Source organism: Sus scrofa, chromosome 12 (genome assembly GCF_000003025.6).
Source record: "Sus scrofa isolate TJ Tabasco breed Duroc chromosome 12, Sscrofa11.1, whole genome shotgun sequence".
Classification (NCBI taxonomy): Eukaryota; Metazoa; Chordata; class Mammalia; order Artiodactyla; family Suidae; genus Sus; species Sus scrofa.
In genome coordinates this window covers 60863847-60887518 of record NC_010454.4, presented here as the reverse complement: position 1 = coordinate 60887518, position 23672 = coordinate 60863847, and the positions used below count along the sequence as shown (strand labels likewise).

General features: G+C 59.6%; 1 protein-coding gene across 4 annotated transcripts in view; it reads right to left on the bottom strand.

Moving 5' to 3' along the window:
• Nucleotides 1-7152, bottom strand: part of PEMT (phosphatidylethanolamine N-methyltransferase) — a 38913-nt gene extending 31761 nt beyond the window's left edge. The window contains 1 exon segment of one of the 4 annotated variants that reach the window (NM_214365.1): nt 7143-7152. Coding sequence is in view for 2 of the 4 variants with exons in the window: in XM_021066249.1 (XP_020921908.1) it covers nt 6733-6901 (169 nt within the window). In the remaining 2 variants the exon portion in view is untranslated. 4 annotated transcript variants of the gene reach the window in all.

Here is a 23672-nt window from a genome sequence, read left to right as displayed (position 1 = left end):
GGCAAACGAGCCGGGAGAAACACGCTCCTTCACCTTCAGCAGCGCAGGGACGAGGGGAAACGGAGGCACAGGAGGCTTAATCAGCAACCGTGGCTCAGGATGCCAGCAGCCAGGTCTCCCAGTTAGGGCTGACCCGGTCAAAACTGGACCCTCGGCCCCCAGAGTCCCCCCCTCCCCATCCCGGGCCCCTGAGCCCTCGGTCGGCCTGTCAACCTGGAAGTATCACCTTGAGGGGATTTGTGTTGCCTGGAGAAGGGCCTGCGAGCAGGAAAGAATGACTAACAGGTCAGGTGTGGCCGAGGCCTGAAGGTCCTCTCCTCCTGGGGGCCGACCCCCAAAACCCACGGGAAAGGGGCCCCCACCCAACGCCCAGGAGAGCAGAGCAGGGGGACCTCAGTGCCCCACCACCCTGCACACCTGTGGACACCTCCACTTTGGGGAGAGCCCCCCACCTTATTAAATTCCAAGGCCAGAGCCCCTCCGAGGCCCAGCGACGGAGCAGGACAGGACAGGCGCTCCCGACTGCAGCCCGGGCACCGCACTCCCGCGGGGGCTCAGCTGCTGAGGCCCGCAGAGGCCACCACGCTGGGGGACTGGACGCTGCAGGCTCCTCACCGCAGCCAGGGCCACGTTGTGCCATCCAAACAAACAGCAGGGACCCAGGGAGTCAAAGTCGCATCGACCACAAGTGGGAGCCACGTAGCACTAACAGCAGCGGGCGGGGGCTGGGGGTGGCTCCGCAGAGGCCCCGCCACTCCCTGGACTCAGGACACATTTCCCTGGACCTTCGGGAGAGTGGTGTGCCTGGCACAGACCCGAGAAGGACTGGCCACCAAGAAGGTTTTTGGGGTTTTTTTTGGGGGGGGCGAGGGTTGGTCTTTTTAGGGCCGCTCCCGCAGCACATGGAGGTTCCCGAGCTAGGAGTCAAATCGGAGCTGTAGCCGCCGGCCTACACCACAGCCCCAGCAACTCGGGATCCGAGCCGCATCTGCGACCCACATCACAGCTCACGGCCACGCCAGATCCTTACCCCACTGAGCGAGGCCAGGGATCGAACCCGCAACCTCATGGATCCTAGTCAGGTTGGTTTCCGCTGCGCCACGACGGGAACTCCCCTTTTCTGAAGTTTTGTACTAAGGCCGCCACGACCTCAAGGAGGGGGGCTCCAGGCTCAGAAGAGTCTGTGGGCTGGGTGCTCCCACCCTCGGGTGAGAGGACTGGCCAGGGATGGAGGCGACAGCGGATGCGACCCTACCAGGGGCAGAGGGCCCCCCATTGCGTCTCAATCCAAGTCCACAGACAGACCCCCAGGAAAGACAAGAGGAACCCAGCCCCCCACTGGGAGGGAGCGCGAGCCAGCCCTGGAAAGGTCTGGAGGCAGAGTCGGCGCGATAGAAAACCCAGCTTTCCCACAATAAACAGAACCGGCAGCTGTCCCCAAATCCGTGACCTGCCCCGGACAATGTTGGCACTTCCCTTGTCACCTCAAGGAGCGTGCATGAGGCTGAGGGCTGTGTGCCCCCCTCCCACCAAAGTGTGCCCTTCCCGGGGGGCCTGTGAGCCCAAGACCCTTCTGCATTCACCCTCCGGGGCCCAGTAACCGGTGCTGGAGCCCGTTCCTCCAAGGACGCCTTCTGCGTGAGATGCTGGGAGCCAGCCGGCAGCGCCCTGGCCCGGGGCTGTGCAGGGGCCGCCCCACGCTGGCCTCGCCTGCCCCGCTCTGTCCTGCCTGCCGCCCTCTGTCCGGTGCAAACCGCGGTGGCAGCGCCTCCCTTTTGACCATCAGAGGATGAGGGGAGGGATGCAAGGCAGTTGTTTTGACTCTGCGGCTGAGTCTACCCGCAACCCTGGGAGGCATGCCCATTCCTCAGATTAAAAAACTGAGGCTCACACATGACAGCAATAGGCAGGTCCCTCTCAAGTGCCCATAAGAGAAAGTTTAAAATTATGTATGTTCTTGGGAGTTCTCTTGTGGCTCAGCGGGCTTAAGGATCTGGTATTGTCACTGCTGCGGCACAGGTTCGATCCCTGGCCCAGGAACGTCTGCATGCTGCAGATGTGGCCAAAAAAGAGAAGAGGTCCCTTCGTGGCTCAGCAGTTAATGAGCCCAACTAGGATTCATGAGGATGTGGGTTCAATCCCTGGTCTCGCTCAGTGGGTTAAGCATCCATCGGCGTCGCCGTGAGCTGTGGTGTCGGTCGCAGATGCAGCTCCGATCTGGCGTGGCTGTGGCTGTGGTGGAGGCCAGCAGCTGTAGCTCCGATTGAACCCCTAGCCTGGGAACCTCCATATGCGGCCCTAAAAATCAAGAAAAAAGAAAAAAGAAAAGTATGTAGTTCTCGAACCATAACCGACTCAAACTAGAAATCAATTACAGAAAAAGATATTTGAAAAAACAACACTTCCAAGTAATCCACAGGCCAAAGGAGTTTGAAGGAAAATTCTGACATACCTTGAACTGAACGAAAATGAAAAAAAGGAGCTAACAGTAAAGGCAAAGGCTGGGAGGAAAGTGTGGCTTATCTTCACGAAGAAAAAAGTCTCAGGGCAGTAATCGAAGCTTTGCCTTTTTGTGAAACCGGAGAACAGAGGAAAACGAACCCAAAGCAAGCAGAGAGAGAAAGAGAAACTGCGAAAGAGTAAAAATCAATCAAACTGAAAATAGAAAAATAAAGGGAAAAAAATCCAAGCCAAAGTTTGTTCTTTGGGAAAACATAAAATCAATGAACGCCTCACCACACCGTCCAAGGGAAAAGAGAGAGGCGACAAAGTGCCAGGAAGAGGAGAGGCCTCCGGCTGACCCGCTGCCTCCCAGACACCACCGTCAGGAGGCAGCGCCGAGAACGAGCCGACCCCCCGGGCCCACAGCTCAGATGAAACCGCCCAGTCCTGGAAAGGCAGCCACCAAAACTCACTCGAGAGGACGCAGTCCACGGAGTTCCCGCCGTGGCTCAGCAGTTAACAAACCCAGCTGACATCCATGCGGATGCAGGTTCGATCCCGGGCCTCGCTCAGTGGGTGAACAATCCAGCGTGGCCACGAGCTGGGGTGTCGGTCGAAGATGCGGCTCGGATCCCATGTTGCTGCGGCTGTGGTGGAGGCCGGCGGCTACAGCTCTGATTCAACCCCTAGCCCGGAACCTCCCTATGCCACAGGTGCGGCCGGAAAAAGACAAAAAAAAAAAAAATGACAGCAAATCAAATCCGGCAAGATGCGCAAGGAGACCAAGTGGGGGTCACCCCAGGAAGACAGGGCTGGTTTGACACGTCAACATAACACCCTACTGCCAGCCAGAGGAGAAAAAGCCCCACGACCACACAACAGAGGCAGAAGAAACTGAGGTTTAGCAAGTTCACATGATTTGCCCCCAGTCTGGACTCTAACCCCAAACACTGAAGACAAGACTTGTGTCCTCGAGGGAGTTCCCACTGGAGCACAGCAGGTTAATGACCTCGCATTGCTGCACCTGCAGCTCCGATTCCATCCCTTGCCCGGAAACGTCCACATGCTGCAGGCACGGCCCAAGAGGGAAAAAAAAATTGTGTCCTAGAGAGTAAGTCACCCAAGGAAATGGCCTGACGTTTATATTAACTCACGTGAAAACACCAAGAGTTTTAAAAACTTCTGTTAGTTTTCTTGTGGCGCAGCAGACGAAGGATCCAGTATGGCCACTGCAATGGCTTGGGCGCTGCGGCAGCACAGGCTCAGTCCCCGGCCTGGGATCCCACACGCCACAGATGCAGCCAAAAAAAAAAAAGAACCGCTCGTGCAGACCCATCTCTCCCGGGCCCCGAGATTGGCCTCCGGTGGTTTCCTCCCAAATGGCCGCCAAGTTCAAGCACCCTGCCCCCCAGCAGGAGGACAGCAAGGCAGGGGGGCCTTGGTCGGAGGCTCCTCGCCCAGCAGGGACCTTTAAGCTAAAAACAAAACCAGCTTCTCTCCCAGCTGCAGTGGGCCCAGAAGCTGGTGAAGGGCACCGGGCCCACGCTACACATCAGCACACGTGCGGCTGCTGGACAGGTGGTGCCATGTGACAAAATGACATTTTACATATTGGGGTAAATAAAATACACTGTGAAAAGTAACTTCACCTGGAGTTCCCCTCGTGACGCAGTGGAAATGAATCCGACTGGGAACCATGAGGTTGCGGGTTCAATCCCTGGCTGGGCTCCGTGGGTTAAGGATCTGGCGTTGCCGTGAGCTGTGGTGTAGGTCACAGACACGGCTCAGATCTAGTGTGGCTGGGGCTGTGGTGTAGGCCAGCAGCTACAGCTCCAATTCAACCCCTAGCCTGGGAACCTCCACGTACCATGGGTATGGCCCTAAAATGACAAAAAAAAAAAGTAACTTCGCCAATTTCTTTTGTTTGTTTTTGGCCACAGCATGTTGAAGTTCCTGGGCCAGGATTCAAACCAGCGACACAGCAGCAACCTGAGCCGTGGCAGTGACCATATCGGAGCCTTAACCTGCTTAGCCACCAGGGAACCCCGTGACTTCCTCTTTTTAAACCGCGGCCAGTAAAGGAACTTCTAAACGGGACCCATTACTCCCCATCACACAGACAGCGCTGGCCCGGCCGGGCTGTCCCCCGGCTCAGGCGCCTGGGGGTGGGGTGGGGGGGAGAAAGCTTCCCGCTCAGTCAGGCTGGGAAGGACAGCTTTCAAACCCAGAGACCGCGCCTGAGGAGGAGGGAGAGCTGCCACGTACACCACAGAGCACTGGATGTTGTTGGCAACAAGAAGCTTAACTGTACCCACGAGGGCAGCAAGGAAAAATGGAATGTTAGCTGGGGTCACCCTGACCTGTCCCCCAGCAGGATGCCAGCCCTCTCCAAGTGCACAGCCACCCCACCCCACCCCCTGGGGCAGGGGGGGCAGGAAGGGAGAAAGAACAGCAAAGGCCTCCCCCACACCCGGGAAATGCCCCCTGGCCCCAGCCACGCCCACCCCCACCTTCCAGGTCCAGAGCACAGGCCTCCTTCAGATCCGGGGGCAGGACCCCAACCCTGCAGCTGGGCCCACCCCAGTGAACAGGGACCCCTCCCCCAGGCAGGAACGCTGAGGGTCCCCTTTGCCACCCTAAGCGCCCTTCAGCTGAGACCTGCTGTGGCTCCTGCCACCAACCCCGCGCGTCCAGGGAGCTAATGGCCATTTACGTGTAGGAGCTAAGGATCAATGGTTGGGGCGGATGGATCCCTGGCGCTGGGCCCACACCCGCCAGGCGGCCGCCTCTGAAGGTGGCTGAGCTGGGCGCTGTGCCCCAGCGCCCTCTGAGTTCCACCTCAGCAGCTCACTGAAATAATGTCTCTTCCTCTCTCTGTCCCGCCTGTGCCCCGGGACAGGCCTGCACTCTGGACAGATGCGAGGCTTCACCTGGTTCTCCAACAACACCCCCCTCCGAGGCTTTGCTCTGCTGCTCCCCACCCCGACCCCGCACCTTCCCAATCGGATCTGATCTCAGAGAAGAGGCCCCTGCTCAGAAGGGGAACCGGCGTGTCCGGATCTCAATCCCACCCCCCACCCCCGCACCAGCTCCTCCGAAAAGGCGAGCCAGCCTTATCTCCAACAGAATTTTGTTTCCAGGCTCCCTGGAGTGAAAGGCCAGTGAGAGCCCACCTCCAACACTGAAATGGACGAAGAATGTCACCTGCCCATTCCAGAAAACAAAGAATGTCGCCCCCATCCAGCCACGTGGCCCGAGGGGACTCGGAACGGAGGAAGAACTGGACACTGGCCCTCGACAGTTAAGATGCAAATCTAAGCAAGAATTTCAGGGAGCCCAGGCTCGTGCATTTTCCTGTGCAAAGAAAAGCGCTCGAATCGTGAGTGACGTGTCTGGTTTTTTGGGTGCCTAGCAGTCATCTTTTTTTCTTTATGCAGCAGCTCCTGTGGCACATGGAAGTTCCCAGGCGAGGGGTCTCATCTGAGACGCAGCTGCTGGCCTACCCCACAACCACAGCAACGTGGGATCGGAGCCACACCCGCGACCTATGCTGCAGCTTGCGGCAAGGCTGGACCTCAACCCACTGAGCGAGGCCAGGGGTTCAACCCACATCTTCACAAACACTGTGTCGGTTTTTACCCCGCTAGGCCACCCCAGGAACTCCCAGCAGTCATCTTCTGATGTGGGATTGCCCTGGGGGGGGGGGGGTCCCAGCAAAAACTCCTAGAGATCCCGGCCCCTCCCTTACTTCTCCCGACAGACCCTCAGAGCTGCTGAGGGGCTGCTTCCTGGGCTACAGTCCTCAGTAAGGCCCCCAAATGAAACAGAGCTCAACTCTGAGGTTTTTGTCCCAGGTCTCTGCACCTGGCTCTAAATCGGGACCCGCTGGGCTGGGGACTGGACTGGAGCTGAGACCTCTGGGGACTCCACGGAGGACGCTGACGCTGACAGGTGAAGGAAGTGGCTCAGAGGCGGCTCCGAGCGCGGGCGGGACAGCGCGGGGGCGGCGGGCCCCCGGCACCGGCCCCCCCCGCGCCGCCCCTCTCGTGCGGGTCTCGGAAGAGAAGGGGCTGCTCCAGCGGCTCCGGGCGCCGCCTCCCCGCAAGGGCTCGCGCAGCCCCGCCCCGCCCCGCCCCGTTGCCTGGTAACGGAAGCCCCGCCCCCGGCCCGCCCCGCCCCGTCGCCTGGTAACGGCAGCCCCGCCCCCAGGAGTCGGAGGCAGCGAGGCCAGCCGCGGACCTGGAGGGCCTGGCGAGCCCTCTCCCGCCCAGCGGCCGGCGCGGTCGGTACCTGCCTGAGGTCCAGGTTGCCGAAGCCCCCGCAGCAGTCGGGCGCCGCCCCCGGGTCCCGCATGGTCCTCGCTCGCCGGAGCCCCCGGCCGCGGGCCGCCTTGCAGGGGTTGCCGCGCGGGCCTCGCGGGAGCCCCCGGCCCGCAGAACCGGCCCCCATGGCGGCCCATGAAGCGCCGCCGGCGGGGCGCTTTCCCGATGACCCCCGCTTCCTTGGCCTTCTGGGAAATGTAGTCCCCGTTTCCGCGCAGGGCCGCGCTCCCGGGCTCGCGCAAGCCTCTCGCGGAACCGAGACCTACTACAAATCCCAGGGCCGCGCGCTGCGGCGCCCGCCAGTCCCGCGGCGGCCTCGAGGCCGCCGGGCTCGGTGTCCCCTCGGCCCCCGGCTCCCCACCTGTCCTGCCAACTGACCTGGTGTCCCTGTCCTTGGCCGGCGGCGGGCTAGAGGCCGGCGGCGGCGGGTCGTAGGCTTAAGTAGCGCTCTGCGCAGCCCCTGCGGACCTGGACTTTGGCCGGCTCGGCCCCCCGCCCCTCCTGAGGCTGCCTGTGCCTGGGGGCGGGCACTCCCCGCAGCTCCCGCCCCGCGGTTGGCGACCCTCCTCCACTCCCCCTCGAGCACTCACCGGGGCTGCCCTCGTTGTCGCCTGGGGGAAGAGCGCCTAGCAGGAAAAGCGGGGTGTGTTGGGGGGAGGGGGCTGGGTCGGATGGTCACCGGGGCCCCTGCCCTGGAATGCTTCGGGAAGGTCTCAGAGGGAGGCCTGAGTGCAGGAGGTGCCAGACATGCAAACTGCAGGGGCAGGAAGAGAGACCACCTGTGCAGGTGCCTGGAGACCGGAGGGGTCCTTCTGGAATCCGGAAAAGGCTGGAGTAGTGGTGGACGGGAGATAGGGGGAACGACGGAGTTCGGAAAAGTAGGTGGGGAGTTCCCGTCGCGGCGCAGGGGAAAGGAATCCGACTAGGAATCACGAGGTTGCGGGTTCGATCCCTGGCCTCGCTCAGTGGGTTAGGGATCCGGCGTTGCCGTGAACTGTGGTGTAGGTTGCAGTCGTGGCTTGGATCCCGCGATGCTGTGGCTCTGGCATACGCTGGCGGTACAGCTCCGATTGGACCCCTAGCCTGAGAACCTCCACATGCCGCGGGTGTAGCCCTAAAAAGACAAAAAAAAAAAAAAAAAAGGAAAAGAAAAGTAGGTGGGATTTTGGATGGTTTGGTCCCAAGACAGCCCCTTTGAGCTAGGTGCCATGTACCTGGGAAATGGAGATTCCCTTGTCTGGGATGGGAGCCCAGGCAGCCCCTCTGTAAAGCCAGCTCTCCCTGATTCAAGCCCACTTCTCACCCCTTGGCCCTCAGCACCGGCCGGTCTGGAGCATTTGTGAGCAGACCCGGTGTGCGGGCCCCTGCGGTGGCCTCCGCAGCATCCCTAGGATAGGCAGGCCCACGGTGAGACAGGAAGGACACTGGCCTGGGGGCGAGCACTGGCTCTCGGACTGCAGACAACTTTCGTGTCCTCGAAAGTGAAAAGGAAATACCTGTTGGTAAAACCCATCACGCGGACCAGTGGGAAGTGCTTAACAACCACTGGGCATGACTGGGCTGCGCGCACGGCAGGCGCTGCAGGACCGGTGTGCCCACTGACCACCGCTCGTCATGCTCCCGCTCAGGGAGTCCAGGCAGAACCAGAGCCAATTCTGGGGGGCCTGCCAAGGGGGAAGGGCCCCCAGCCAGCACCACCCACCCAGGCCCGTTTTCTCCCTGCCTACGCCCGTTCTTTTATTAAGCCAGAGAAATTGGGTTTTGTGTGTGGTTTGTCTGGGAACGAAGAAAGGTAAATGTCAGAGGTCACCAGAGCTGATGCAACCGGAAGAGTCCACTGCCATCCCGCACCCCCGCAAGGGGCACACGCTGACCACAAAAGCGAGACCCCGCTTCCAGCGTGAGCACAAAACCTGCCGCCAAAGATATTTGGGGGCAGAAGTGTTCGCCTGGTGCTTTGAACACACCCGGGCCTGAGCTTGCAGGGACGCCACCCAGCCAGCCTCTCTCCCGAGAGTGCTCTGCGGCATCCCCAGCAAACAGAAGAGTCACTTCTGAGGCAGCTGCTGCTCTGGTGGGCAGGATGTTTGCTCCCAAAGTCCCCCTTCCCGAAGCTTTAACAAACAGGGTTATCTCTCTCTGCCCCAGCCTCATAGCTCTTCAGATTCCCGGAGCCATTTATCAGAATGTCTCCTGTCGGCTCCAGGGCAAACATCTCCAGGTGACCTCTCCGCTGGGAGTTTGACCTTTGCTAGAGAGGATCAAAGCCAGCAGCCATTTCTTCTTTGCCTTCTCCAGCTCCCGCCCTCCCTCCCTCCCCTGTGTCACCGGATCTGGCTGCCTGGCTCCCAGCCATCACCAAAAGGGCTTTTATTACTAAAAATGAACATTTATTATTGGGTGGCCTTGGGGAAAACCTACACTTTCCCTACCGCTGAGTCTACTCTCATAAAAGAGGTGCAGAATCTCCGGAGTGAGGCTGCAGTGAGGCTACAGGTGCACCAGACACCCTGCACGCTGCAGGTTCCCGACGGCTGCCTGCCGAGGTCCCCCACCTAGGGAGACTCGCCTGTGAGGGTCCCACGCCTGACACCCATGGACCCTGGGTTTAGGACCCACCCAGCACGGGGCCCAGGAGAGCAGGGTGGTAACTCAGGGACCAGAGTTCCTGGGCAGACACAGGGGGAGGGCTGGGCAGCCAGAGAAACCAGGTCATCAGGAGTTCTTTAAAACCAGGGCCACGATGCCCAGCAGCCCCTCCTCCAGGCAGCCCAACTGCCCCCACCCTGCCCAGGGCAGGTTCAGCAGGAGCCACATGGGAGCTGGGGCAGGGCAGAGCTGCTGGCAAAGAGGAAACCCCTCCATCAGCTGGGGGCTGGTGGGGAGGCCTTTCCAGTGTCCTCTGTTTCTGGACGAAGTGACTCACTGGCACAGTGGTCCAGACCCAGGAAGCGCCAGCAAGTGCCCGGATGTGACAGGTCTCCCTGCCCCCGCCCACCACCCACAGGACCTCCCGCCGGCCTCTTGGCTGTGCCTGGAGTAGCTCGGACACACACTCACCTCAGGACCTTTGCACACGCCGTGTGTTTTCAGACAACAAATCCATCCCCGGGCTGGCGGAAGATGATCCTGTGAGGCCAGCCTGGGCACTCGGGGGTGAAGGGCGCTGAAAAAGCTGAACAAACATTAGCCGTTTGTAGCATGGAACTATCTCGGGGGATTAACATATGTATCTTGGTAGCTGTGAGAAAAGTGAGGGCAGCCTGCCTGGGATTCGATCCCCACAAAACCTCCTCCACTGACAGCAGGACATCCATTCCTATGAGGTTGCGCCGAGCATTTGCCAAAACGCACCCTCTGCCGGCTGTAAAGCAAACCTCAGCAGATTTCAGAGGTGGAGACATTTTCTATTCTCCAAACACGTTGGGACTAAGCTAGGAAACAGGTGCTTCTACCCGAGCCAGGTGGCCATGGACCCAGCTGGCTGGAGGGGTGGGGGAGGGGCAAAGAGACCCCCGGAGACACAGCCTTTCCGGTCTAACCCCAGGTGTCCGGGGCGGAGGAGCAGGCTGGGTGGAGCTTCGATGGTCAGAGGGCTGCGGGGACTGGGAGGGGCTGAGCCCCTGGGGACACCCGCAGCCCCGGGCCTGAGCTCCAGGAGCCAGCGCATCATCAGCAAGACTTCAAGCCGAGTGAAGGCTGCCCCGCAGGCGGGCGGCCGGAGCAGGTGCAGGCACTTGGCCCTGGGGCAGCTCCAGGTGTGCAGCCTTGTTTAGGGCTATTCCCTCATCAGGTCCAGAAGCTCAGCCCCACGGCCCACGGGGCCTGTGCTGCAGACTCACCTTTCCAGACACTGTCCAGACTTTAATTGTTCAATAATCATCCCTTATTTACCTCGTTTTTCCGCATTATCTGTGATTTTCTTTTTCATTAGAATAGTGTTTTATTGGCAAGGTTGACCAGTATGCCTCTTGGGTCTTCTTTCAGAAAGACCATGAGACTTAGTCTTAGAAAAATCACTTGAACTTCTTTTTAAGTTTTTTTTGGCAGCAAAAACCGCCAGTGCAGCCCTAAAAAGACAACAAAAACACAGAACACTGCTGTCTGTCGAGGACTCTCAGAGGTTAATGAGTTTCCACCTCAGCTAAGGGGTGGCCCCCAGGAGCACCTGTTGCGCTCCAGAGCTGCCCCTCCCCGATCCCACATCGTCCAGTAGCACCCGAAGGGGGGAGGCCTGGCCTTGCCTGGTCACAGTGACCCACAGGCCTCAGGAAACGCAAAGCCGGCCCCTCCCAACAGTCTGCCCCTCCTTCAGCCCCGCCCTGGGCCCAGCCCCTTGGTGTGCCCACGAGACCCTCCCAGAGTACTTTAAGGTTAATAGAAAAAATCGGGGCTCCGTGGTTAGCAAATCTGACCAGGAACCATGAGGTTGCAGGTTCGATCCCTGGCCTCGCTCAGTGGGGTAAGGATCCAGCATTGCCCTAAGCTGTGGTGTGGGTCACAGACGCGGCTTGGATCCTGTGGCGCTGTGGCGCAGGCTGGCGGCTACAGCTCTCATTCGACCCCTGGCCTGGGAACCTCCATATGCCGCAGGGGTGGCCCTCAAAAGCAAAATTAAGAAATGAATAAAATGCACCATTTTCACCAAACTTTACAGTTCGGAGGGTTTAGCCTATGTTGATAGCGTCCGCCCGCCCCATCGGCACCATCCGCGGGGAAACGGCGACCGCCCAGCGCTCCCTCCATCCTGCCCCCGACCCTGGCGACCGGCATGCTCCCTTCTGCCTCCCCGGGTGCGCACGTCCTGGGAGCTTCCTGGGAAAGCATCAGGAGACACTCGGCTTGTATCTGGCTCCTCTCTGAGCAACACCCTCCGTGTCCCGCGTCCCGAGGCTCCCACCCTGCAGCAGGTGGCAGGACGCCGGTCCTTTGTCTCCCGGGAAGACGCCTCATCCTGTGGTGGGACCCCGCTTGTCCCCCGGATCATGTGCCCATGGATACCGCGGGGGCACCTCCCTCCTGGAGGCGGGGGCCCTCAGGTCCAGGGACTGTTCATGGTCACACTTTTCCTCTCCCCTGGGGCGTCTCTAGCAGCGAAACTGCTGAGTCACGTGGGACCCTCCAGACTGGATTCCGGGGCTGAGCCATTTCCCGGCCCTGCAGGCAGCACACGGGGCTCCAGTCTCTCCACACCATCCATACCTACTTTAGGGGCTTTTTGTTGGTTTTTTTACTTGCTGGTTTTTGTTGTTGTTGTTTTTAGGGCCACACTTGCAGCATATGGAGGTTCCCAGGCTAGGGGCGCAATCGGAGCTGTAGCTGCCGGCCTGCACCACAGCCACAGAAACACTGGATCCTTAACCCTGAGAGAGGCCAGGGATCAAACCCGAATCCTCATGGATGCTAGCTGGGTTTGAACCACTGAGCCAGGACAGGAACTCCCTGTTTTTTTGTTTTGTTTTGTTTTTTTGTTTTTTGTTTTTGTCTTTTTGCCATTTCTTGGGCTGAGGTTCCTACGCTAGGGGTTGAATCGGAGCGACCTACACCACAGCTCACGGCAACGCTGGATCCTTGACCCACTGAGCGAGGCCAGGGATCGAACCGGCAACCTCGTGGTTCCTAGTCAGATTCGTTAACCACTGCGCCACGACGGGAACTCCCTTTTCTGGTTTTTTGTTTTTTTTTTTTTTGATGACAGCCGTTGTCACAGGTGTGAGGCGGCGTCTCCTTGTGGTTCCGATTTGATTTCCCTGTTGCCAGCCCTTTTGAGCATCTCTGCCTGAGCTACTCGCCATCTGTATGTCTCCTTGGCAGAAATGTCTGTTCAGATCCTTTGCCTGTTTTTAACTGGGTTACTTGCTTTTTATTTTTGCATTCTAAGATAAAGGGTTGGAGTTCCCGGCGTGCCTCGTGGAAACGAATCTGACAAGCATCTATGAGGACGCGGGTTCCATCCCTAGCCTCGCTCAGTGGGCTAAGGATCCAGCATTGCCGTGCGCTGTGGTGCAGGTCGGATCTGATGTTACCATGGCTGTGGCGAAGGCCAGTGGCTAGAGCACCAGTGTAACCTCTAGCCTGGGAACCCCCATATGCCACGGGTGCAGGCTTTAAAAGAAGGACAAAAAAAAGATAAAGGGTAATTGCCCCTGAGGAATCATTAACATGGAAGGTGGGACCCCTCAGTTCTCAGGACTGTCAGCCTTGCTGCCCAGGAGTCCCTGTTGGGGCCCCCACACAGCCTTTCCAGCCCCCATCCCCAGGCAGGCCAGCACTGCTTCCCCTGGGAGGTCCCTTCCAGGCAGACCCAAGGCCTGTCACTCCATCACGAGCTCTTGAAAGTGTTTTTCCAGATAAGAGCTGCTCTTCCTCTAAGCGTCCGTGCTGCTGCTAGCTCATGTGATGCAGAAATAGCTACAGCCGGCTTCTCAAAAATAGACTTCTGTGCGTGCTATTCCTGCCAATCACTACACATGAATGAGTCCTAATTTTCCATTTCTCCTGAGGCCTCTCTTCCAGACTCCTTCCCAGGCACCCTGCCTTGGGCACCCCTCCCTCTCCCTCCGCCCTCCCTCTCCTTCTGTCCCTCTCCCTCCCTCCCAGCCACAACTAACCGTCTGGGCTCTCATAACTGTCCCTGCGAAGTGGCTCTACTCAGGCCCCATCAGCTCCCACCTGAACCACCAAGGCAGCTGGCCTCCCCGCCACCGCCGCCCTTTCCAAGGCGTCCTCCCTCAGCAGCAGGTGACTCCTGCTCAGAGCCCTACTATGGCGTCTAATGTCCAGGCCCAACGCCCTACCCTCAGGCTGGCGGGGGAGACCCTCCAGGAATCAGCTCCTTCATTTCTTTTTTTTTTTTTTTTTTTGTCTTTTTGCCATTTCTTGGGCCGCTCCTGCGGCATATGGAGGTTCCCAGGCTAGGGGTCGAATTGGAGCTGTAGTTGCCAGCCTACACCAGAGCCACAGCCACGCAGGATCCGAGCCATGTCTGCAACCTACACCACAGCTCACAGCAACGCCGGATCGTTAACCCACTGAGCAAGGCCAGGGACCGAACCTGCAACCTCATGGTTCCTAGTCAGATTCGTTAACCACTGCGCCACGACGGGAACTCCTTCATTTCTTGATTCACGCATTCTTTCTGAGCACCTCCTATCCTAGGGACCAGGATACAGAGGACAAGATAGGGCTCTGAGGGGACGCAAGCCATCACAGGGTGACCAGCAGTACAGTGGGCGAGCAGCAGACAATGGGCACAGAGAAGGGGACCAGACCCACCGTGCAGGCGGCTTCCCATGGGAGGCGGCACCCCAGGACCCACTCTCACTGCAACTGCATCAATCCCTCCAGCTCCCAGAATGCACCTGTGATCCTTACAAACCCGCCCAGACCCCAGCCCTGTGCCCTTTGGCAAACCCCCCCAGCCTTCAAGACTGGACCTCGTGGAGGGGTCTCCTCCTTGCCAAGCTCCCCACCCTCTGGGCAGAGCCGACCCGTTCATTGGTCCTGCCTTTGAGACACCGCCAGCCCCACGGGGACCCCATCACACCGTCCATGCCATTCAGTCATCACCTTCCCTGACTGGGAAACGAGTTGCCATCCTGCTGTTCTTTTCTGCGGGACACAACGAGCGCCCCCTCTCCCCTCCACCAATCCAGGGTTTTCAACCGGCGAGATCTTGCCACATACCCACTTCCCCAGGGTCTGGGCATCGTGTGGAGCCCTCTGGGGTGGTCGGAGCTGGGAGCTGCTACTGATGGGGGAGTGGAGAAGCCGAGAGGCCCTTCAGCCTCCCACACCGCGCAGGCTAGCCCCTCAGCCAAGACCATCCCGCGCCAAAGGGGACAGCGCCGAGGTCGGGAACCACGGCCCCAGGCTGGGCGGAGGCCCAGGTGAGAGTGGGGAGAGGGCGGTCCCGCTGGGAGACCCCGGGGCTTGGGCCACGGCCACGTGACGCGTCCCAGCCAATGAGCGAGCGGAGGCGCTGCCCCGCCCCGTGCCCCGCCCCGCGCCGCCCTCCCGCAGAGCAGACCCCCTGCTCCCAGAGTCTGCGGGGGGGGGAGGCCCGGAGAGGCCTGGTGGGAGCCAGACCCCCCCGGGGACCCGGACCCAATCTGCGGGGACAGCGCGCCCGCAGGGCCAGGCCCCTGGGCTGTTCGCAGCTGAAGCCCCAAGGCCAGGAGTGACGCTGAGCAACCCCACCTCCCCCGACCCAGGCCTGTGCTGTTTCCCAGCCCCGGCACGTGGGCCTGCAAGTAGGGTTCGGTCTGGTTCGCAAGGAAAAGAGATTTCCTGCATCCTGGGAGCTGGCAACCGTTCATAGCAGTTACCCAACTGGTCACCTTTTTTGGTGGACTGGGACCCCCTGAGGGGAGGGTCTGGGCCTGATTCCCTGGATGTCACTGAGTCCCAGGAGCGGTTTGTGGACCTCTGAGTAGGGGTGATCCTCACAGCCGCCCACCCTGCCTTCATGTCTGTATTTGTTAGAAACATGTTTACCTGCAAAAAACCCCACAAAATGCTACCAACAGAGGTTTGGATAAATCAATAGGAAGTTCTTTTTTTCCAAATAACACAACTAGAGGAAGGCAGGTCCTAGCACCAAGGATCCCTAATTCACCATCCCTAATTTAATTCATCTTCCAGCATTAATGCTTTGGCCTCATAGACCCAAAGTGGCTGCCATAGCTCTTGTGATCACACCCAGGTTCCAGACAAGCCAAAAGTAGGGGAAAGGGCAAGAGCCACACTGCTGCACCTGCCTCTTTTCATCAGGAGAGCAAAAGCTTCCCCGAAATGCCCCCATTTGAGGACTGATTGACCAGGACTAGACCACATGACCAGTATGAGCCACGGGAAATTTGACAACCAAATGATGATGACTGGCTTAGAACACTATAGCACAAATTGATTGAGGTTTTTGGTTTTGGTTTTGGTTTTGTCTCTTCTAGGGCTGCACCTCCGGCACATGGAGGTTCCCAGGCTAGGGGTCGAATCGGAGCTACTGCTGTAGGCCTACACCACAGCCACAGCAACACCAGATCCGAGCCGCATCTGTGACCTACACCACAGCTCATGGTAACACTGGATCCTCAACCCACTGAGCCAGGCCAGGGATCGAACCCACACCCTCATGGTTCCTAGTCAGGTTCATTAACCGCTGAGCCACGACGGGAACTCCTGATTGAGGTTTTATAGATATTAAAAGAGGCAAACACCTGTCTGCCTCAATATCCAGTCCTATTTCTGGGGCTGTTGCCAGAAATCCCCTTCTCCTCGGGCAAAGAGGGTCCCCAGGCCTGGTCTTCCGTGGGCCTGAGCTCTGTGGGGATACGACTGCGGGAAAGTTCCTGGCCCTCTGCCCACCCTGCCACACCCACCCACAGCTCCATCCAGGTACCTTTTCCCAGGAAGCCTTGGCCTGTCCACTACCCCCTGTCCAGAGGCCTCTCCCAGCAGAAACCATCCCAGTCACTCAGCAACACTGGCCTCTGTCCCCAGGAGATGGAGGAGAACCCATGAGTCACTGGCCCAGCAAAGGCAGCAGCTGGGTCAGTGCTTTCTGCAGAATAAACACAGGAATCCCAATTACTCCCATCTGAGAAGCCCTGCTCTCCCCACCACCAGGGCCTCCGGAATCCAGAATTCCAAGGAAATGGCACTAAAAATAGCCAGAGGCAGGAAGATGGGTTCCCAGGCAGAGGTTTAGCCAAATGTGGGAAGCAGAGGACGCGTCCAGGGACTAGGAACGGGGGGAGGACAGCCAGCGCGGGCCAGGCCCCTGCTGCGCACCAGGTCCCGAGGAGAGCATGCCACAGCAGGCTGGTCGGGTCTTGTTGGAGCCTCCAGCCAGCCCGAGGAAGTTGGCACCTCCCCCAGCCACAGGCAGGGACACCGAGGCTCTCGGGGGTAACGGTAATGCCAGCAAATGAAGCCCAGAACGCGAGCGCTGCGTTTCCCAGCTTGTCATTCCCTGGCTGCACTTGACCTCGTCGAGCCTCAGTTTCCTCATCTATAGAACAGGAAAGGCGGCTGTTCCTTCCTCCTGGGCTCACTGGGAAAGCTCCATACATTAGCACAGGGAAAAAGCACAGCAGGACGCCGGCCCCAGGCAGCCCTCTGTGATTGGGGTAAACCCCTTGAAGCCTTGGTCTGTCAAATGCTGATACTGCTTCCGTCCTCAGGGGGTCGTTGTGATAAGATGGTCCCTAAAAAGCCTGAGCCCAACACCAGAAGCTGGTTTCTCAGCCCCACGTGCCGTTTCCAGGCCATTATCACCCCTCCCACCAGCTGCCCTTTGACCCCGCACTTCCAAACCATCTCCAGGTGTGAAGCTGCCGCAGCTCTGGGCTGACCTTCTCTAAGAAACAAAAGAAGTGGTTTTTTTTTTTTTTTTTTTTTTTGTCTTTTTACAGCCACACCTGCAGCATATGGAAGCTCCGAGGCTAGGGGTTGGATCTGAGCAGCAGCTGCGGCATTTGCCACAACCACAGCAACACCGGATCCTTAACCCACTGAGAGAGGCCAGCATCTGAACCCGCATTCTCAGAGACAATGTCAGGTCTTCAACCCACTGAGCCACAACCCACCTCTATGGCTGGGAGGAGGAGGTCACACACAATGCTGGGGCGTGGGGGGAGGGGCGGCTCCAGGTCCTTTTTGTGGGGTGTATATCAACAAGAAGGTAAGCACACCTGCCCACGCTCAGCTTCAGGGGGCCACTCACCTTGCGTACACTCACCTGAGTACCTAGTGGAGATGTTTCCGAGGCTCAGGGCCACCATGCACAGTTGCACAGGGTGAGCACTGTGCAACCCAGCAGGGGTACATTTGCACAGTCTTGGACGTGTCTGCCGTCCTTGAGGCGGTGCACAACCTGCACAGGGATGCCTGGCAGTCATGGTCATGGTGGAAATGCTCTGTTTGGATGAAGGCTTCATGCCCTACACTTGCTGCTTTGGAGAGACTGAAGCATCTCTATTTTACCCACAGAGCAAGTAAGGAAGGCAAACCCTGAGGGGACGAAGCAGTACTTTTTCCAGAAGCCTGGTTTCCCATAGGGTCCGTCGGGGACGTGGAGGAGGAGGTGGCTCTTGCTGGGATGCAGGTCGGCTAGGACTTGGCGCGCCTGGGGTCTCCGCCTGTCGCCAGCGCTTTAGAAAGGGCGCGAAGGCGTCAAGGCCGGGGGAGCAGCGCCACCTGGCGGGAGGCAGAGGCACGACGCGCATTTCCCGCCGCCGGCCCCGCCCCGGGGCACCGCCTCCCTCGCGCGCCCCCCACCCCACTTGGGCCACGATTCTCGCGGCTGGTTCCTCTTTTCTTCCTTCCAGGGGGGCTTCCGGGACCTTCCTCCAACGCGGACACCTCTAGGTCCCCAGGGTTCAGTCCCAGTCTGGACAGACCCGGAGCCCAGAGGCGCCTCTGACCCATGAGTCCCACGCAGCCCCCTCCCCCGCCTCGGTGAGTGGCCCAGAGCAGCCGCACCCGTCTTTCCTGCGGTGGCCCGGTTGATGCCCTCTGTCCTGGCCCCTTTCCCCTCAGGAGGGGCCCGGTGAGGATGGCCAGTCACAGCGGGGGTCGCAAACCTCTGTAAAGGGCCAGCGAGCTCTGCAGGCCACACTGTGTCCCCGCACTGCCGGGCCCCTGCCGAAGCGCTTAAGCCTCATTTGGACTCGATTCTGTTCCCTTACAGGAATGCCTGGGCCTCAGAAGCTAGGATTCTGGAAGAATTGATCAGTTCCCTTCAGTTGCCCTCAATTCAGCCACGCAGGCAGGTGGCCTCTGCTCCCAGGGTCACTGACCGGGCTGTGACCAGGAGTGAGGGCCTTCCAGGTGTCCCTGTCTCCCAGCCACACCTTAGGAGGACGCCAATCACTGGGTTTAGGGCTCATCTTAGATCCGCAATGATTTCAGCGTGAGGTCCTTACCTAATTGCACCTGCGGAGACCTGACTCCAAACGCAGTCACATTCTGAGGGGCCAGGCAGACGTGAATTTGGGGGACACGCGTCAACGCACCATAGCCAGGATCAAACAATAATCCACGTCCCTGCCCCCTCCAGTGCCAGCTGTCACCCTGCCCTCCCCGTCAGCTCCCTCTTACGTTGCCCCACCCCCTGCCCCCACGCAGCCTCCTCTCCCCTCCCGCCAGCGCCCCCCAGCCTCACTCTCTGCCTCTTCTGTTCTACAGGGGTGCCCCCTCCCCCCGCCACAGTGTGACCACAGGCCAATGCAGGCCCACCTCCTCTGCCTCCCTGGAGAGTGAGCCCATGACCCCGCAGTGCTCTTGCAGCCAGGCTGGATTCCCAGTTGCTCTGGCCCCTCCGATGTGCTGACCCCAGACCAGAAAGGCCACCACGAGGGAGGGGCTCCTCCTTCCCTGGTCGGCGGGGGTGGGGGCTGCTGCTGGGGCTGCCCAGGCTCCAGGTCTGTGAGTGTTAAGAGGCTGCTGAGGAAGCAGCCATGTCCTGACTGGCTTTGGGGGGGTCCCTGGTTCCCCCACCATCTGGGTTGTAGCAGACATGGACGCCCATCCTGGAGCCAGATTCTTCAGGCCAAACGACAATTCCATCTGAGGTTATGCTGCAGTGGCAAAGGGTGCAAAATCTCAGTGGCTTTTAAGCCTTAAAAGAACAGAAGTTGAGCAACGACTTTTTGTGTGTGTGTTTTTAGGGCCACACCGGCAGCATATGGAGGTTCCCAGGCTAGGGGTCCAATCAGAGCTATAGCCACCAGCCTACGCCACAGCCACAGCAACACGGGACCCAAGCCGCGACTGCGACCTACACCAGAGCTCACGACAACGCCGGATCCTTAACCCACTGAGCAAAGCCAGGGATTGAACCCATGTCCTCATGGATAATAGTCAGGTTCATTACCACCGAGCCACGACGGGAACTCCAAGAGCGAGGACTTTTTAGCTGCAGCAGCAAGTCAGGATCCATCCAAGAAAGACTGGATGAGCTGGACCTCATTAGACTCTAAAACCTCTGCTGTGAAAGCTGCTGTCAAGAGGATGAGAGCAGGAGAAAGGCCCCGGGGACCGGGAGACGCCCCTCGTCCGTCACCCCGGGACCCAGGCTGACCCACGGAAGCGCGGCCTCGGTGAGGGTGGGCAGGTCTGGGCAAAGAGAAAGGGGAGAGCTGCAATCCTGTTCTTGAAGCTGCTTCCTGGAGGTGGTGTCCTTACTTGCACTGACATTTCATTGGCCAGACCAAGTGACCTGTCACCCTGACTTCAAAGCAAAGAGAGCATCTCTGCCACTCTGGCTGGTGCTGGGAGGGGGACCAGAGCACCCTTGATGGCCCCAGAAGCCACACGCTGCAGAGGTCCACACGCACACGCACACGCACACGCACGCGCCTCCTCGGCGCGTCCCTGAGATCCGTGCCCTGTGGTTCCTCAGCCGCGGAGAACAAGGGCCCTCGATCTGGGGAGGGGGTGGTTCCCAAACTGATCACTCAGACATTTTCCTGCAGACCCCGTCTGCGCAGAGCCCGACCAAAGCCCAGGCCCCGAGGTGCGGCCCGAGCTCCCTGCGGAGCTCTAGCGAAGGGTGGCCCCGTGTCAGCCCCAGGCTTTGTGGCCGCATAAGTGCAGTATCATTTGCATACAGTCAAATGCATCTGTTTTTAGTGTCCCCTTCTATGAGTTTTGGCAAATCTATAAGACCGTGGAACCACCACACGGTCACGACACAGCACCTTTACCTCAGCCCCGAAACTTCCTGCGGGCCCCCTGGGGTCAGCCCTTCCCCACCCCCAGTCCCTGGCAGCCACCGGCCAGTCCCCGTTCTGTCCCTGTGATTTCGGGGTCCCCAGCAGGCCACCCAAATAGAATCACGCAGTTGCCGCCTGGCGATCTGGCTCCTCCGTCTCAGGACGATGCACCTGAGAGTCCCGGCTGTGCCTGCGAGGCTTTCCTTTTTATTGCTGAGTAATATTTCATTGTGCGGCTGTCACGTGCTGCGTCTCGGCGCATCAGTTGACGAACATTTGGGTTGTTTTCAGTTTGGGGCGATTGCAAGTACAACTGCCGCAAGCATATGGGCAGACATATGTTTTCGTTTCTCTCGGGTAAACACCTAGCCGCGGAGAGGCTGGATCGTATGGAAAGTGTATATTTAACTGTATAAGAAACTGCCAGCCAGACTGTTTGCCGAAGTGACGGTGCATCGTACACTCCCAGGGCCTCCTGTGAGTGTTCGCGGCGTCCCGTGTCCCGGATCCTCCCCAGACCCGGGTGGCACCGTTTGTCCCTGGCGCCCGTCCTGGCGGCCGTGGCTGGCCTCCCGTTTCCTGTGCCGGCTGCCCCTCTGTGCCTTTTCGGGGAAGCTTCTCTTCCGACGGCGGCTCATCTTCATTGGGTTGTTTGTTCTCTTACCAAGCGAGGGGTCAGTGTTTTCTGTTTGTGTCGCTGAGCAGAGCGTGCAGAGGGGGCCAGAGCAGCGTCCCTTGGGACGAGAGCTGGAGGCGGGGGTGGGGCGCTATTGGCCATCAGTACCCTTTGTCACCCATCTCTCGGCCACCCCACCCCCCGGGCATCTTGCACACCAGTCCCCAGGCCCCCTGGGCCTTTCCAAGGTGAAGAGCTGTCTGGGCTTCCTTGGCCTTAACTACCCCTCTTCCCGGCCTGGCATCCAACCTTGGACGGCCTGGCCCTGTGGACAGCCCCTGCCCCTGCCCTCCCTCCCGCCACTTGTGACCTGGCAGCCCCCTTGCTGTGGAGCCCACGCACGCTCCAGCACGTTGGCCCCTGGCCCTCGAACCCCAGGGCCTTTGCACTTGCATATTCTTCTCACGACTGTCCCTCCTTCCTCTGGCCTCTGCTCACAGGCCCCTCCCTGACCACCTGCCATGCCACGGTGCCCTGGTGTCACTGTGCTCTTATTGGCTGACCTGTGGAGTTTCCGCTGTGGCACCGTGGGCTAAGACTCTGATGGCAACAGCTCAGGTTGCTGTGGATTCCATCACTGGCCCAGCTCAGTGGGGTAAAGGATCCAGTGTTGCTACCGCAGCAGCTCGGATTCAATCCCTGGCCCAGGGGGCGGCCATCAGAAAAGAATTACTGACCGACCTGTGTACCGAAGGTCTCCCGCCAGACTGGAGATTTTGCCAAAGGGAAGGACTTTGATCGCCGTTGTGTCCCCAGGGCCTGACACACACACGGTCAGCTCTCAGTAAACACGTGTGGGGTGAGCAACTGCCATTCCGGGACTCCTGTCGGGATTATGTGAAGCAGCAGCGTGACTGCCTTTCACAACCAGCTGCGCTCACGGAGGAGGAAGCCGCGCCTGAGGAAGGGGCACCCGCCCAGGGCTGTGGTCAGACACCTGCCCCAGGGCCAGCGGCCCAGCGACGCGATGCACACACGCCACCCGCAGGGTCACGCAGCACAGCCGTGCGCAGGAATCCCACCCACACGCACCCCCGCAGGCGCTCGGCCAGGCACACCCAGGGATTCCGTGCACACGCAGAAACACAAACCACGCACACCCGCATCCCCAAACGCAGGCCCAGGTGCCCACCCAGGGTGCCAGCGGGCCTGCGCTACTGTGACACCAGCATCGGAGCAGCTGCGTGTCACCACCACGGCTTCCTGGAGCAGGGGTGGCCAGGCCTCCTCGCAGGCCCCTGGTGCCAGCCCTTCCAGGTCGCCAGCTGACCTCTCAGACGTGCCTGGAACCTGTGCTTCCTTATGTGCAGCAGGTCCAGGCTGCCCAGGGTCTGTGTGGGCGTGGCATGGGCCCAGCCCTTTCTCCCAAGTCTCAGTGTCCTCCCTGGATGAGTGCTGCCAGGGAACCCATCCTGCAGGTGGCACACTGAGGCTGAGGGAGGGAAAGTCTCTTTCTCAGGGTGACACAGCAGGCTGCCAGCAGGACTGAAAGTTGGACCACCGCCCCGGGCTCCACCTCAGCCAGCACAGCCTCTCTGGCAGCAGCTTGGCCACCCTTGTCTCGTCTCTCTGTGCGCGTCCTTCCAGAAGGTACAATCCATTATCAGCTCTCACTAGTGCCAGGGTTGGTTCTGCCCTTGTGGAGCTCCCGCGGGGGGTAGTGAGATCCCCATCAGGGGTGGCATTCAAACAGAAGCTGTCAGAGTGGCTACAGAAAAGAACCGAGCATGGGGGGCAATGGGTCCAATGAGATGGGCTCTCATTAATCTTTGAGTTCAAATGATCAAAAAATTATAGGATATGGCTGGGCAGACACTAGCCTCAGGAGCAGCTGGATCCAGCTCTCACACATCACTGGGAGCTTTCCTCTGGGTTTCCTTGTCATCACTCCCCCACCCCCCGCTTTTTAGGGCCACACATATGGAGGTGCCCAGGCGAGGGGTCGAATCGGAGCTGCAGCTGCCGGCCTACACCACAGCCACAGCAACACGGGATCCGAGCCGCATCTGCAACCTACACCACAGCTCACGGCAACCCCAGATCCTTAACCCACAGATCAAGGCCAGGGATGGAACCCGTGTCCTGGTGGATCCTAGTGGGGTTCGTTATCACTGAGCCACAACAGGGAACTCCCTGGGTTTCCTCTTCGGCCAGGTTTCCTTTATTCTCAGCTTTCCCGGGCCTGGGTGGCCCCCAGAGCACCAGATTTACGTCTTACAGGCTTAGTGGACCCCAAGGCCGCCGGGGGGGACCTGACCTCCCCACAGCCCCTCTGCAGGTCGGGGTGGAGCCGACATCGAGCCAAGGTCTTCCCTGGAGAAAATTCCCTCCTGGCCTCAGACCGGAGGGCACAGGAGGTCGTTACCCCCACGCTTTCGGGGAGCTTGGGAGGAGAACGCCCACAGGCAGGGCTGTGTCCACACGCGTGTGCGTGGCTGGGACAAAAGCAAGATTGAACCGTGTTCGCCTACAGCCCTAGAGGTGCCTGATCAGACCGGGTGTCAGTAGCCGAGTGGG